Raw genomic sequence first — 13,441 nt, forward strand, 5'->3', positions numbered from 1 at the left:
TTGCTGAAATAATGCTATCTGGTTGTTTATTTTGGATATCAGTAAAACCACATTAAAATAAGCATGTAGATGCATGGCAAAAAATGAACTTTTTTTCCAGTCTTTTGATATTCATCGAGTAGTATTTGTTTATTGTTTCCCATGCCACGTTCATTATCACATTGGTAGTGTTCAGAGCTCTGGAGTCTGAGTAGGAGCCAATGGAGCATATTTCTTATGAATACTGCTCCAAGAATTGTTCGTACCTGCAGGAGAAAATAACACAGTAGAAATAAGACAAGGATAAGATGTACTTTCCGAAAAACAAGTGCATACAGACTTTTTCTTTTAAATTTGATACATTTTCATGTCCTTGCATTTACTGTTAAGCAAACAATATAGATTAAGATATAATACTTTTCTTAGATATTACTTTTGAAACAGCTTATTGGGAACTTATATCCATGTGACCATAATAATCCATTATACACCTCCAGATTAATGCTTACGTAGTGGTCAGTTGGTTTTAGTTTATACAACAGTGATAGTACTTTCCACAGATTACTGTTGATACTAGGTGCCTGATAAAGTTTATTATTAATGTTAGAAACAATCCTATCCTCTTACAGATATTTCTATATTAAATCCTATGATAGGCAACTCTCTTCTCTGTTTATGTGGAAGCAGTATTATTGGTGTTCCAATTATGATATACAGGAAGCACAAGAAAACCAAACTGGAATGTAGTACAAAAAGTGATCAGAGGCATGTAAGAACACTTGCTATCAAAAATATATAGCACAAGAATACCAGACTGATCTTAGATTAGTGAGTGAGTGTTTCCAAAATATATTTTGACTGCCAGGTCTTTTACTTTCACAGTGGGAGATCAAATTAAAATGTATTCAATATATTTATTGTAAGAAAATTGTCATTCATTCAGTTTTATGCAATATTGTCTGTTACATGTTGTTCTAAATATAAAATTTAAGTAAGATTGGAGAACTCTTAAGTTTTAAGAATGTGAAAATAGCTAAATTTAGCCAACCATCTCCTCCCCCAACTTTTCACCCTCCACCTTTCACCCCCCCCCCCCCCCCACCAAACTCCAAGCTAAATACAAACTTAGTAAGTACAAATCTACTTTCTACCCTTAGTACTGCAGTTGTTTGTTGCATTTTAGGGCTGCCTGAAGGAGTTATTCTTGCTCATGGGAACTGAACGCAAGTTAACTGAAAGCTTTTAGGATACTTACTCCCTGGTTTACACATCAGTCCACAATTTCCCTACATCCTGTTCATTTCAATGGATTGATAAAATTTAGGCCAATGAGTGCATAGTAGAAAAACTGGGCCAGAAGATTAATACGAGTATGTCCTTTGTGAACAATCTAATTAAAATAATACCTTAATGGGATATCAGGAAACAGCCAAAGTGAATAGCTTTGTTATTCATGAATATCTGAGAAACATATACGTATTACAACAGATTAACCATGTAGACCTTGCTATGAACATTGTTAGCTTAGCCATAATTAACATAGAATTGAACAATCAAACAAATAGCATTTACATACCCAATTTCCAGATCAGTTAACTACAAATCTTGAATTTCTTCCCATATATAAACAATTGGAATGCCTCTGAAGAACCATATAGACTCCACTAAGAATGTTAATGGCACAGAAATATCTGATCATCTGTTTAATATCCTTTAAGTAGAATTTACCTAACCAATTTATGGATCACTGAAAAAAATTATTGAATTTCCTACTTTATGAAAGACTGAAATACGATAAGTGATCAAATAAGCAGAGCTGAATCACTCTTTAATCATTGATGTAATGTAACTATACATAGAAAACAGTTATTGAAAGAACTATCCATTAACAAAGATGGTAAAATGACAAATACAAGAAGTGAGGAGCAGGGGTAAGCTATTCACCCCTTCGAGTCTGCTCCTCCATTTAGTCAGATCATGGGTCTTCATTGATTCCCTTAATATCTAAAAAAATCTATCAATTTCTATCTTGAATATATTCAGCAACTATGCCTTCACTAGCCTTCTGGATAGAGCATTACATCACCCTCTGAGTGAAGAAATTTCTTCTCACCTGTCCAGAATAGCTGAATCCTTATTTTAGGACCATGACTCCTGAGTATTGACATCTAGCCAGGTGAGACAGCAAAGCTGCACCTACCCTGTCAAGCCCTTCATAAAAATTGCATGTCTCAAGAGAGTAAAGGCCTAATCTCGTATCACAAACGCACCAACCCAGGATGTAAGTATCCATCTAAGAGTTCAAATACAATCAAAATAAGAAATAATTCAATTCTACCATAGAAATAAGTTAACAGTAAAAGACTGCCATTAAATACAACACTAGTTTAGCATTCATGTGCCAGTCACATTTGGATAATTTCAGATGTTTAAAGTAAATAAAATGGAAAAGTCACCTTGGTGCAGTATGGGGTGTTCATCTGCATTTGTCTTGAGTTAAAGTAGATCAGAATATGTAACTTACATTGATCTATAATGCTGTACGTAAATGAAATTTAGCTTTCCAGCAATGCCATCTCCCACAAAGAAGAATTGCAATTCCACATTGTCACGTTTTCAAACATTTATAAAGACCCTCACATAAAAATAATATTGTCCAATTACAGCTAAATGCAGTATGTTATAACTATTTATACACTAAAGATAGATCTAGAAAAATGTTCTTTATATAGGAAGTTTACATTCAGATCCTACAGAGAAGTATATTAAGCTCTAAAACTATAGGCATTGGTGACAACACAAAGGTAGGAATGTTTGATCCATTGAGTCATTCCATTCAATACTGGGCAATTTGTGTGGTTTGTTACCTTTTCAATTTCTTTCCCCAGACAAATTAAGAATGCAGATAACATTCTAAGAAAGGTGAAATAATTTGCATTTGCATTTTGCTTTACCTTAACAGTATTTTGTAACAGAACACTTTGTACCCTCACTGTCATGAGGGCAAAATTATGAATTTTCTTCGGATATTGCTGCTAACATTGATTATGTAGAATTGACTGAAAGCAACTCAGCCACAATGTTCTGGCTTAATGTTGTGAGTGCCACTCCTGAGCCTTCCCACTAATCTCAGTCCCATCCCCACCTTTACCCCTTGAGAAAGATGGGGTGGGGAGAAACATTATTATCTGTTCATTCAGACTTTAGCCCACTAACATATATGTCAAAACATACTCCCAGAACCTGACTACATCAAACAAAGGTGCCATGTATACAGAACATATCATGAATCAAACCACAGAAATTCACTGTACTAAAATTGGCATTTTGTCTGTTGTATCTACGCCAATAGATTTAGAATATAGGTCTTCATGGTTATGTGAAATGCGTCACACTATTCATCCACAAAACAAACACCCACAGTATTGTCGTAAGACTAAATCTTGTTTCTACACTTTGAGGCAAACTTTCTTCAGATTACATGAGAAATCAACATAATTCGGGACAGGGATGAAATATGATTGCCCAGCATCCCCATTTTCCATCAGAATGATTTCTGGAGGATTCTGAACACAATTAATGTGCATCAAAAATGTAGGAACTCTAACATTCCAAAGCAATGTTGATTACTTGAATGAAATTTGCAGAGCCAAGAAGGGTGTACTTTTTTTGGCAATTCATGACAATTGAAGGTTTCACTTAAGCTGAAGCACTACCCTTCTCCCCATTACTGTTGTCTTTCAATTTACTGTTGAGATAATAGCATTGGTTATAAAGATGTATATATGGCCAATTCCTAAATACCCAGAGAAGGTAGTCTTTGTGGGGTGCTGCAGTCCTTTGATGGTGGTATTTCCATGATCATGTTTGAGTAAGGATCATAAAATTCCTAGTCTCTGATGGTGAAAGAACTGATTGTGTTTTCTCCACTTTTCCTATTTGGTAGAGTTATAGGGATATGTGCTGTTAAATGAACATAAGTCTACATTTAGTCTCCTGGAATCTTGTTTTTTTTTGCAGGTGATATTAACAGGGAATAAAAGGCAACTTTAAACGATCATGATACTTGATGAGGAAGTGAGCATTTACTTGCAAAATTTCCTGGCCGCGCTCATGGTCTACATGGATGTAGGATATAGATCTTTTGTAATGCATGAACGCCCCAGTGCTGTGTATAGGAGCATGTGTTCAAAATAACAGCATCCTGGATTTCACATAAATGAGATGAAATTATTTGATTAACAAACTTCGTTAGTTGTTCACTGATCCTCATGTTTTACAAACTGGTGCAGACTAGGTTTTGTTTCAAAAATTTCAAGGTGCTAATGCTACTAGAATATGCAAAACAAAAATCAAAGAGAAGCCTATTCTTGATTAAAAGCAAATGCATTATACCAAAGATAAATACAAACATCAATGTATGCATGTATAGCCTATTTTAACTTTTTTTTAATAATGGAAGAGACATTATGTTGCCCCAGAATCAGTTGCCCCCGGTCCCTGTGCCACATTGATTGTTTCAGCATAACCACAGCTGCAGCCCAGCTCTGCACACTTTGGCTTAGGGGCTGTCTTTGCTCGGGCAGCCATTTGAACTCACTGATAGCCAGTCAGTCCCTGCATCTTACACTCCCAGACTGTGATAGTTATGAGTGTGATTGGGGCTATTTCTTCTTTGGGACATGTAAGAAAAAATGCTGTTACATTTAAAAATCTGAAAAACATACCCACACACTAAAAATGAATTCAATCATCAAAACTAACAAATGATAAAACCATAACTACTTATTTTTCTTCCAGGAGCCGATGTCTTCTATTGATTTGAATGGGGGTTGCCATGCTGGTGGAAGATTTAAATTGGCACAAGTTCACCAGGCAGATTTCCCAGCTCTCAAGCTGGGAGGAGTGCAGAAGGTTGAGCCAGCCTATTGGACTTCCTGGAAAGTCCATTGGAGCAGCATGCGGCAGACAAAGCCAGCAAGAGCTGGGCAGAAAATGCCATTTAGACCAATACCAATGTTGAAAACAGGGACTCCTGGAAGTTCTGGCATTAAAGCAAAAGGTATGCCCCAAATGTTCATATACTGCAACAGAATGGGAATTCTGTATCTGGCTAAAAAAAAATTATATAAGATATGGAATGATTAGGCTGTGGAACTGAATGTCTTCCTACAATGGGAAAAGAACTGAATTGAAAATTAAAATATTAAAATGCTGAAAATCTGAAACAAAAACAGAAAATACTGGAATTATTCTGCAGGACTGGCAGCATCTATAGAGAGAGAAACAGTTTCAGGTTGCTGACCCTTCATCAGACTTTCATTACAAACAGAATTTGTAATAAGTTAATGTGAGCATGCAATTAAACATGTTTTAAGTTTTAATCCTTTAGATGACATCATTTGCTAATTTATCCCAAACATTATGTATCTGTTTGGTAGGCTAAACAAACTGATAAAAAAGTTTAACTCAGAGTATTAAAAGGAAACTATATTAAGTCCAAATTAATACTGTATGTCAACAACAGCAGGACACCCCAACTGATCAAGGATAGTTTTTCCACTTACCACATATATTGTGGTCCAGCAGAATCAGATAGCCAAGTTAGTTTTTTTAGATGTAGTGGTAAGCTTTGAAGCAACAATGTACTTACACATGAATGGACAGACACAAGGTTTTATCATATTTACTGGATCATTATTTCATGTACTCTTTTTCACTGGTATATTCCATAAATGATCCAGTCATATCTGCAAAGTCTTCCAGAACTAGGCTGGTTGAATCCTCACCAATAAGGTCGGTGTGATCCGGAGATGTTTTTTTACAGGGAGATTCTTGAGGATTAACTGAGCTCTGAGGAACATGATGGGGACTTTCTGCAATCTTCTCTTTCTCAGATTCGACAGAAGGTGCTAATACATGATAAAGACTTGGTAGACGGATGTCATAACGGACCCCGCCCCTGCAGTAGAGCTTGTCAATAAGTGAGTAAAGTTTATCTGCAATGTCATTTCCTAGCAGAACAGTGAATAGGCGTGCAATATAGTGGTGTTTAGCCAAGAGTAGATATAACTTTCTTCTCTTCCATGTCACATAGCAACAATCTGTTTCTGCTGTCAGTGTCACCTGAAAAACAGATACATTGATAGATGACATAGTTGTAGCAGAAGGACTTAAATTCCAAGTATCACCAAGTGAAAACTTGCATGCATGATGTCTGTAGACCATGTATTCTAAGTTTCTTTTCCATGGCACTATTTTTATGCCTCTGAAGAGCTTTTCCAAATGATGTCTAGAAAATCAAGGGAAATATGCCCAAAATTTACCAGTATGCAATTCCAGCGGGCAAAAAAAAAACCATCCTGCTGAGAATGTTATTTATAACATCATCCCTTATATGTCCAGATGGGACAGAGAATATTGGCCACAAATAAATTTCCTTAAGGGAAATTTTAAAAATGTTTTAAATGCTTTATATGATAAGTTTACAGAAAATGTGCTTTAATAATGAAATTTAAAATGTAGCTCATTGTTTATAGAATGTGTATTGTCATTAGATTATCTCCAATTGACATAAAATACTCAGATTACTGAAATGAGAGGAGAAAATATTGGAAACATTCAGTATGTCAGTCAGCACAAGTAGGCAATGGTAAGGTTAACAACTCAGGTTCTGGATCTTATGTCAGAACTATTTCAAATTTCATATTCAGAAATATTTCATATTTCTAGCATCTTCAGTCTATGATGTCTTGGTTTTAAATATTCACATTGTGAATACTTTGAAGATTAACTAGATTAAATGAAATTTATAACAGCAATTGAGGAATAACTTTGTGATTTCCTGTTTCTTACCTCCTCAATCTAGAGGATAAGCAAGACCACGAAGGTCATCAAGGAATCGATAATAAGTTTTAATTTAATTTTAAATAAATCTATTAGTTCCTGTCAGGTTCTGTATTAACACATTTTAACAAGATTAGAGAGTTTGCTGGGTATCCCATGATATCTCCAGTACAATGCTAATTTCAAGGAATGATAACAGTGCACTATTCCACTTACAACATACGTAAGGATTTAGGTTTGCATGAAATCAGGTGCTCCTAAGAGAATGTTTTTCTTGTTGGCTCTTGGTTTATTTTTCCTTAAAATACTCCTACATCATAATGAAAACTGCGAATATAAAATTCTCATGCCTGTCCATAGATACTATTAAAATATATAGTCACAAGACAATCATCATTTGTCCAAAACTTATTTATCTTGGTGATTCACTTTAAGCATCAAAAACATAAAAAAAGAAGAAAATTGTATTACTTGAAAACTGCCCTCTTCATTAGGCCGCAGAGATTCCCATTCTGGTGAGTCAAGGAACTGATAGGGAAAGATATAGTGCAGAAACTGCTGATCATGAGAAACACGAACCCTATAAAACACAAAATGTTTTTGTTGCCTTTACAAATTATGTATTTTTTCATATTTGTTTTAAAAGTAGTATTTTGTTTGGAGGTTGTTTTCTGAATCAAGTCTCTCCATGTCATGCAGTACATACGCACAGCGCACAGGGATGGTATTCCCTTAGCTCTACCAAATTCAATCTATATTCAGAAAATAGGACTTTTCAACATTGCTAGTTCAGCTTGGTTTAACAAGTATGAAGGAAAAAGTAGGAAACTGCTATACAAAACATATAGTTTTACATTGTGATCATTGCTTTTCTTAGGCATTTTAAAATATGATCTGGGCCACCAAAATCACTTCCTTTGCTCTCCTAATTTTTGAAATTTTGAAAGGAATCACTGATTTAGATTAGCCAATGCTGATACATTGATCAGTTCTGGGGAAATGATGATGTTGAATCAGAGTAACTGATGACATTTTTTATACAAGTGTAACATTCTCAGGAAAACATTTATGATGATTTGGTTAATGAATTCTCATTTTTTGTATCCGTGCATTAATTAACTAGAGCAAAATTGTACAAGGTGCCAATAAGCATGGTTTTACCAAAATGAGTGCAAAGGACAGTATGGTAGTTGGTGGAGGGAGACCTGTTTATGGAAAGTTGTGAGGCTATAAATGATATCTGTATCATCCTGTGTGGAGAAATCGAGAACTGCTGCAAAGGTAGCTTGTAGAATGTGGTGCACAAGGAAAATCATTGTGGACATTAAGTAGGCTAAATAGGTTGTACTTATTTGCAGCAATACACAAAAGACTGCAGGAGCTCAGTAGGTCAGGCAGCGTCTATGAAGGGAAATGGACAGTCGACGTTTTGGGCTGAGACCCTTCATCAGGACTGGGAGGAAAACTTCTTCAAGGTAGGCATACCTCAGAGACTTTGCAGTGGAGCAGCAAAATGGAGACGCAAGAGACTGCAGATGCTGGAATCTGGAGCAACACACAAAGGAGCTGGAGGAGCTCAGTGGGTCAGGCAGCATCTATGGAGGGAAATGGACAGTCGACCTGCATACCATTTGCCAGTGGTGTTCTATCATATCTGAAGTTGAAAGCATTATGCATCAATAGGACAGGCTTTACATGTTGTATGCAAAAAGGTCTTTTGCCTGGTGGTTCAGGTGAAGCTATGGATCACAAACACAAGAGGTAGATATTAGAGATGATAGGGGGTAGAAACAGGATCAGAGTTTAGAAATGACTGGATGGTGGAAGGGTAGATGGTTGATTGGGTATTTGCCTTCCAAACTATTAAACAGAACACATATTGGGGGCAATGATACAGACTCATTTGTGTAAAAGTGGTGGGTTGTTTTGCAAGTGGAAAGCGTTAATTAGATAGGATATCTTTATTAGTCACATGCACATCAAAACACACAGTGAAATGCATCTCTTGCATAGAGTGTCCTGGGGGCAGCCTGCAAGTATCGCCATGCTTCTGGCACCAACATAGCATGCCCACAGCTCCTAACCCATACATCTTTGGAATGTGGGAGGAAATCAGAGCACCTGGAGGAAACCCACGCAGACACAGGGAGAACATACAAACTCCCTACAGACAGTGACCGGAATTGAACCTGGGTCACTGACACCGTAATAGCATTATACTAACTGCTAGACTACCATGCCACGTTACTGGGTAGAAGGCATGCATTGAATGGCTTGATTAATGTTTGTGAGGCACAAATGGCTGTAGCAAGAAAGGGGATTATTGTGGGACACCAAACTACTACAGAATCTTGCTGATATTGGTGTATTTTAATAACATCTGTTGAGCCACCACAGAGTGTACATTTGGTGAGGTAAAGCCCTGTGTTGTAAACAAAATATGATTGGATTCTGAAAATAAAAAAAAATTGCAAATGCTGGAAACCTGAAATAAAGATAGAATATGGTGAAAACACTCAGCTGGTCAGAAAGCATCTGTGGAAAGAGTTAAAATTTCAGATCAGAGCCTCTTTGTCAGAACTGGAGAAAGAGTGAAAAAAAAGGTGGTTTTAAATTGCAGGGAAGGCTGTGGGAGGAATGGATACAGACAGAGGGAATATGTGTGATAGAGTGAGACCAGTTCAAATAGGTTAATGAGGGCAGTTAGAGGCTAATTACAGTTCTTTATCTGTGTTATTTGTCGCTAATGACAAGATAGTGGGACATGCTCACCATGTCAGACCATACTAATGGAGAGAGAATAACTCAGCCAACATCACAGATGGATGAGTTACAGTAGAACAAGCCAGTTCTGAGACAGACAGAGAAAGCGAGTTACCTGAAGCTGGAGAACCTGATACTGAGGCTGGAAGGCTGCAACATACCCAAATGCTTCAGTTTTACTTGACACCCACCCTTAAATGTTTATCTGGTGCATTGACAACTGCAGTGGCGGTTCTTCCTGCACTTACAGAACTTGAAAATGTCATTAGTTTTGCTGCTAATTTCGACCCTGCTCTCATCTTCACATGGTCCTTTTTTGACATTTGCCTTCCGTTTCTGGATCTCTTTATCTCCACCTTAGGAGATAGGCTAGGTACAAACATCCATTATAACCCTACGGTTTCCCATAGCTACCTTGACTATACTTCATCCCAGCCTGCCTTTCATCCCATTCTCCCTTTTCCTCCATCTTTGTCACATTTGTTCCGATGATGAGACTTTCCACAAAGGTATCTCTGAAATGTCTTCCTTCTTCCTAAATTGTGCTTTCCCTCCACCATGGTGGACAGGGCCTATGACCAGATCCATCTATGTCATGCATCTTTGTTCTCATGCCTCTTCTCATGCAGAGAGCAAGGACTGAGTTCCCCAGTCCTCACCTTCCAACATCACCTTCAATAGGATTCCTCCACCAGAAAGATATTCCCCTCCACGTTCAGCATTTTGAAAGGACTGTTCCCTTCACATCTCCCTAGTCTGCTCTTTCGTCCTCACCAACCACTCCCTGTCTCAATGCACTTTCCCATGAAGCTTCAGGAGATGCAACATCTGTCCTCCCACTGCTTCCCCTTCCACCATCCAGGGACCCAAACAGTCTTTATAAGTGAAGCAGCACTGCAATCAATGTTCACAATGTGGTCTCCTCCATGCTGCAGAAACAACCTGTGTAATAGCTGATTGCTCTGTGAAGCACCTACATTCAGCTCATTGAAGTGACCCTGAGCTCCCTGTTGCCTGCTTCTTTAATCATTCAACCCATTCCCATTCTGCCCTTTCTGGCTATTGTCTCCTGCATCATTACAACAAGGCTTGAGGAACAAAACCTCATCTTCCATCTGGACACATTGGAGTTTTCCAGATTCAAAGTCAAATTATCCAACATTAGGTAACTGGCTTTCTCTGGCCGTATAAGAATGGGCCTTTTCTGCTCTCAGTCATCCATCTGTGATAGTGGCTTAGTTTTTCTCTCCGCTTTTGGACAACCTGATCTGCAGAGTATGTTTCACAGCTCTGCTAACAGCAAAATACAGAGACAACAAATGTAATCACCCTCTAATTGTCTCCTTTTACCCATTTGAACTGGAACCACCGTACCATTGATATTCCCTCTGTCCTGTCCAGCCCTCCCAACACCTCCCTATATCTTTAAACCACTTTTTAATCTCTTTCCCAATTCTGACAAAGGTTCTCTTACCCGAAACGGTAACTCTGTTTCTCTTTCCAGACATACTGTCTAACCTGCTGAGTGCTTCCAGCATTTTCTTGGTTGTAGCTGGTGGTTCAGTTTGGTGGGTCGGTCACTTTTTCATGTGTTCTCTGCCTTTCCTTTCAGCCCCACTACAGATTCCCAAATGAAATATTAACTTGTGATCAGTCATCCTGAATCACTGTTAATATGCAGAAATCTGTTCATCAATCTACCAAGATTCATTATTTTAACTGCCTTTATTTACTCGGAGTGGCCACATATTAACAAAATGATAGTTAATAGTTCACAAAATTTTGAAATATTTTGTTAATCCTTTGGTAATCTGATACACGAGGTGAACACGATTCACTTAAGTGGTGTGAACATCTTCTAGCATCCACACCCGACCTCCCCAATATGTGAACTAGGCACAGACTCACACTAACCATAAAAACTGAGACCTATCCGATCAAACTTGGAAATACTCATGTTACACATTTTACTTTGTGCCATCTTCAGCTTCATCTTTTCTACCTTCTACACAATACAGAGAAGGGTGGAGCAGACGGTCATAAAACAAAATAATTTACCCTTTTAGCCAAAAAGCGATATTTATCCCCCTCATTTTTAGGAAACAAATCGGAACTCCGTGTGTTTAACCAGAATACGTGCGTTTGTACAGCTGTGAAAGTTTTATATTTAACAGGGGTATTTACCAAATATGATCATCTTTCAGAATAAAATGCTGAGATTTGTCAAGATCTATGAAATTAATATTTTGCATGGTTTTACAAAGTAAGTGAAAGCACTCAACCGTAAAGATGCACCTTTGAAGGGATGAATATTTGTGTAAAGAAGCGCTCTCCACCTACCTGCCCGAGAGCAGCAGCGACAAGCGATCGATCGCCGTTTTCCCCTCCACCGCGTAGTTCTGGTCGCGGGCGAGGCTCATTACTTCGGCATCGCAGCATCTCACGATCTCCTTGTAGACGTTCAGGGGCACCTCCAGCGGCCGAAACATGGCTTTATAAAGATTAGTGAAGTCCTCCTCGAAAGTTACCTTGCGGAGCCGGTAGCCAACGTGGGCGAGTTGGACCAAGCACAGCGTAAAAAGTAACAGACTCCACATAAAGATATCCACCCCGCAGGCATCGACCCAGCCCCAGAGAGACTGGATGAAAAAACCAATGCCTAAAAGGCTGAAGATATAAACTAGTCCGAAAAAGCCACTGCCACTCATGTAGCCCAGTGTGAACATGACATTGGCTAAGTGAAAGATTGCCCCCTCACTCCCATGCTTCAGAACCTTGCAGTCAAAGCCGTCGTACAAAATAGTTTCGAGGAAACTTGAGTTTTCCCTCAACATTTTTCCTCAAAAGCCAAATTTGGGAGATGTGAGTTCGTGAACTAATCGAGCGGTAGCCCCAGGCTGGCAAAGACAAAGCAGCGTGTTTGCGTGTACGCAAGGAGAGAGCGAGCGAGCGAGAGAGGTTTTGATCTGTCTTGGCAACAGAGCGAAGTTACAGAGAAAAGGTTACCATGTTTGGAATTGAAATCCAAGGAGGGCTGAGTGGGAAGGGGATAACAGATGGCACTTAACATAATTGTGGCACTGTTGATAGGCGATTGCTATAACTTGAAAATGCACCCAATCTCATACAGACAACATTGTGTAAAATAGATAGTTAACAGTAGAATCTGAGCTATATATTCTGCAACTTAAATTCTGAGCTGCACTGTTCCCTAACCTTCAATATAAACAAAAACATTTTTTTCAGCATTCATTTTAACTCTCTCAATTCCATTCAACAAGAAGGATCCCGACCATGTCCTCTTGTAGAGGACCTGAATAAATTAAGACATTAACTTAATGGCCTAATTAAAAGTGTTGTGGTCAACCCAGTGGAGTAGGTGGCAGAGTAAAGGTTCTGAGTTCAAAGCTCACTCCAGAAATTTGAGCCCAGATTACAGGCTCCCCACAGCAGTACTGAGGAATTGCTGTATTGTTGAAGGTACCATCTTTTCTCCTCCATGTAGGAGAAATTAAAAACAGATTGGGTAACCACTTGGCAGAACACCACTGTTCAGCTCTAAAGGGTGATACTGAGTTTCTATTTGCCTTTTACTTTAATTCTCCATCCCACTATGACCTCTCTGTTTTTGACCCTTTATCCCCCCACAAGCTTTACAAACAGCATCTCATCTTCCACCCAGGCATGTTACAATATTGAATTCAACTATTTCAGACAACCAATCTTTTCAGTTGGCTGCCTGATCTGCTGGGCAGTTCCAAGGTTCTCTTTCACCTCAGCAGTTGCTGTGTTTTTGTATCTCACACTTGCAGATGTTTTTTTTCTTTTCCCTATTGTCATTCAACTCCTTTTT

General features: G+C 38.3%; 1 protein-coding gene across 2 annotated transcripts; it reads right to left on the reverse strand.

The window, feature by feature from the left end:
- Positions 1–96: 96 nt before the first annotated feature.
- popdc2 (popeye domain containing 2) lies at positions 97–12,450 on the reverse strand. 2 transcript variants are annotated; one of them, XM_052013927.1, is made up of 4 exons: positions 11,929–12,450; positions 7,297–7,405; positions 5,633–6,105; positions 97–245 (listed from the first exon to the last, which is right to left on the reverse strand). In XM_052013927.1, the coding sequence occupies exons 1-3, from the start codon at positions 12,420–12,422 to the stop codon at positions 5,677–5,679; spliced, it is 1,032 nt and encodes a 343-aa protein (XP_051869887.1). In that variant the 5' UTR covers positions 12,423–12,450; the 3' UTR covers positions 97–245; positions 5,633–5,676. The 2 variants fall into 2 exon arrangements, with proteins under 2 accessions (XP_051869887.1, XP_051869888.1); XM_052013928.1 differs by having other exon boundaries at positions 129–245; positions 5,769–6,105.
- Between the last annotated feature and the right edge of the window lie 991 nt (positions 12,451–13,441).

The sequence above is a fragment of the Pristis pectinata genome, chromosome 4 (assembly GCF_009764475.1).
Source record: "Pristis pectinata isolate sPriPec2 chromosome 4, sPriPec2.1.pri, whole genome shotgun sequence".
Classification (NCBI taxonomy): domain Eukaryota; kingdom Metazoa; phylum Chordata; class Chondrichthyes; order Rhinopristiformes; family Pristidae; genus Pristis; species Pristis pectinata.

Bases quoted from the DNA above. Each gene is read 5' to 3' on its own strand.
- popdc2 (XM_052013927.1), bottom strand. From the start codon at position 12,422: ATGTTGAGGGAAAACTCAAGTTTCCTCGAAACTATTTTGTACGACGGC. The intron at 7,406-11,928 runs GTAGGTGGAGAG...TGTGTTTTATAG, and splicing joins TCGCTGCTGCTCTCGGGCAG to GGTTCGTGTTTCTCATGATC. The intron at 6,106-7,296 runs GTAATACAATTT...TCTGTTTTTCAG, and splicing joins ATGAAGAGGGCAGTTTTCAA to GTGACACTGACAGCAGAAAC.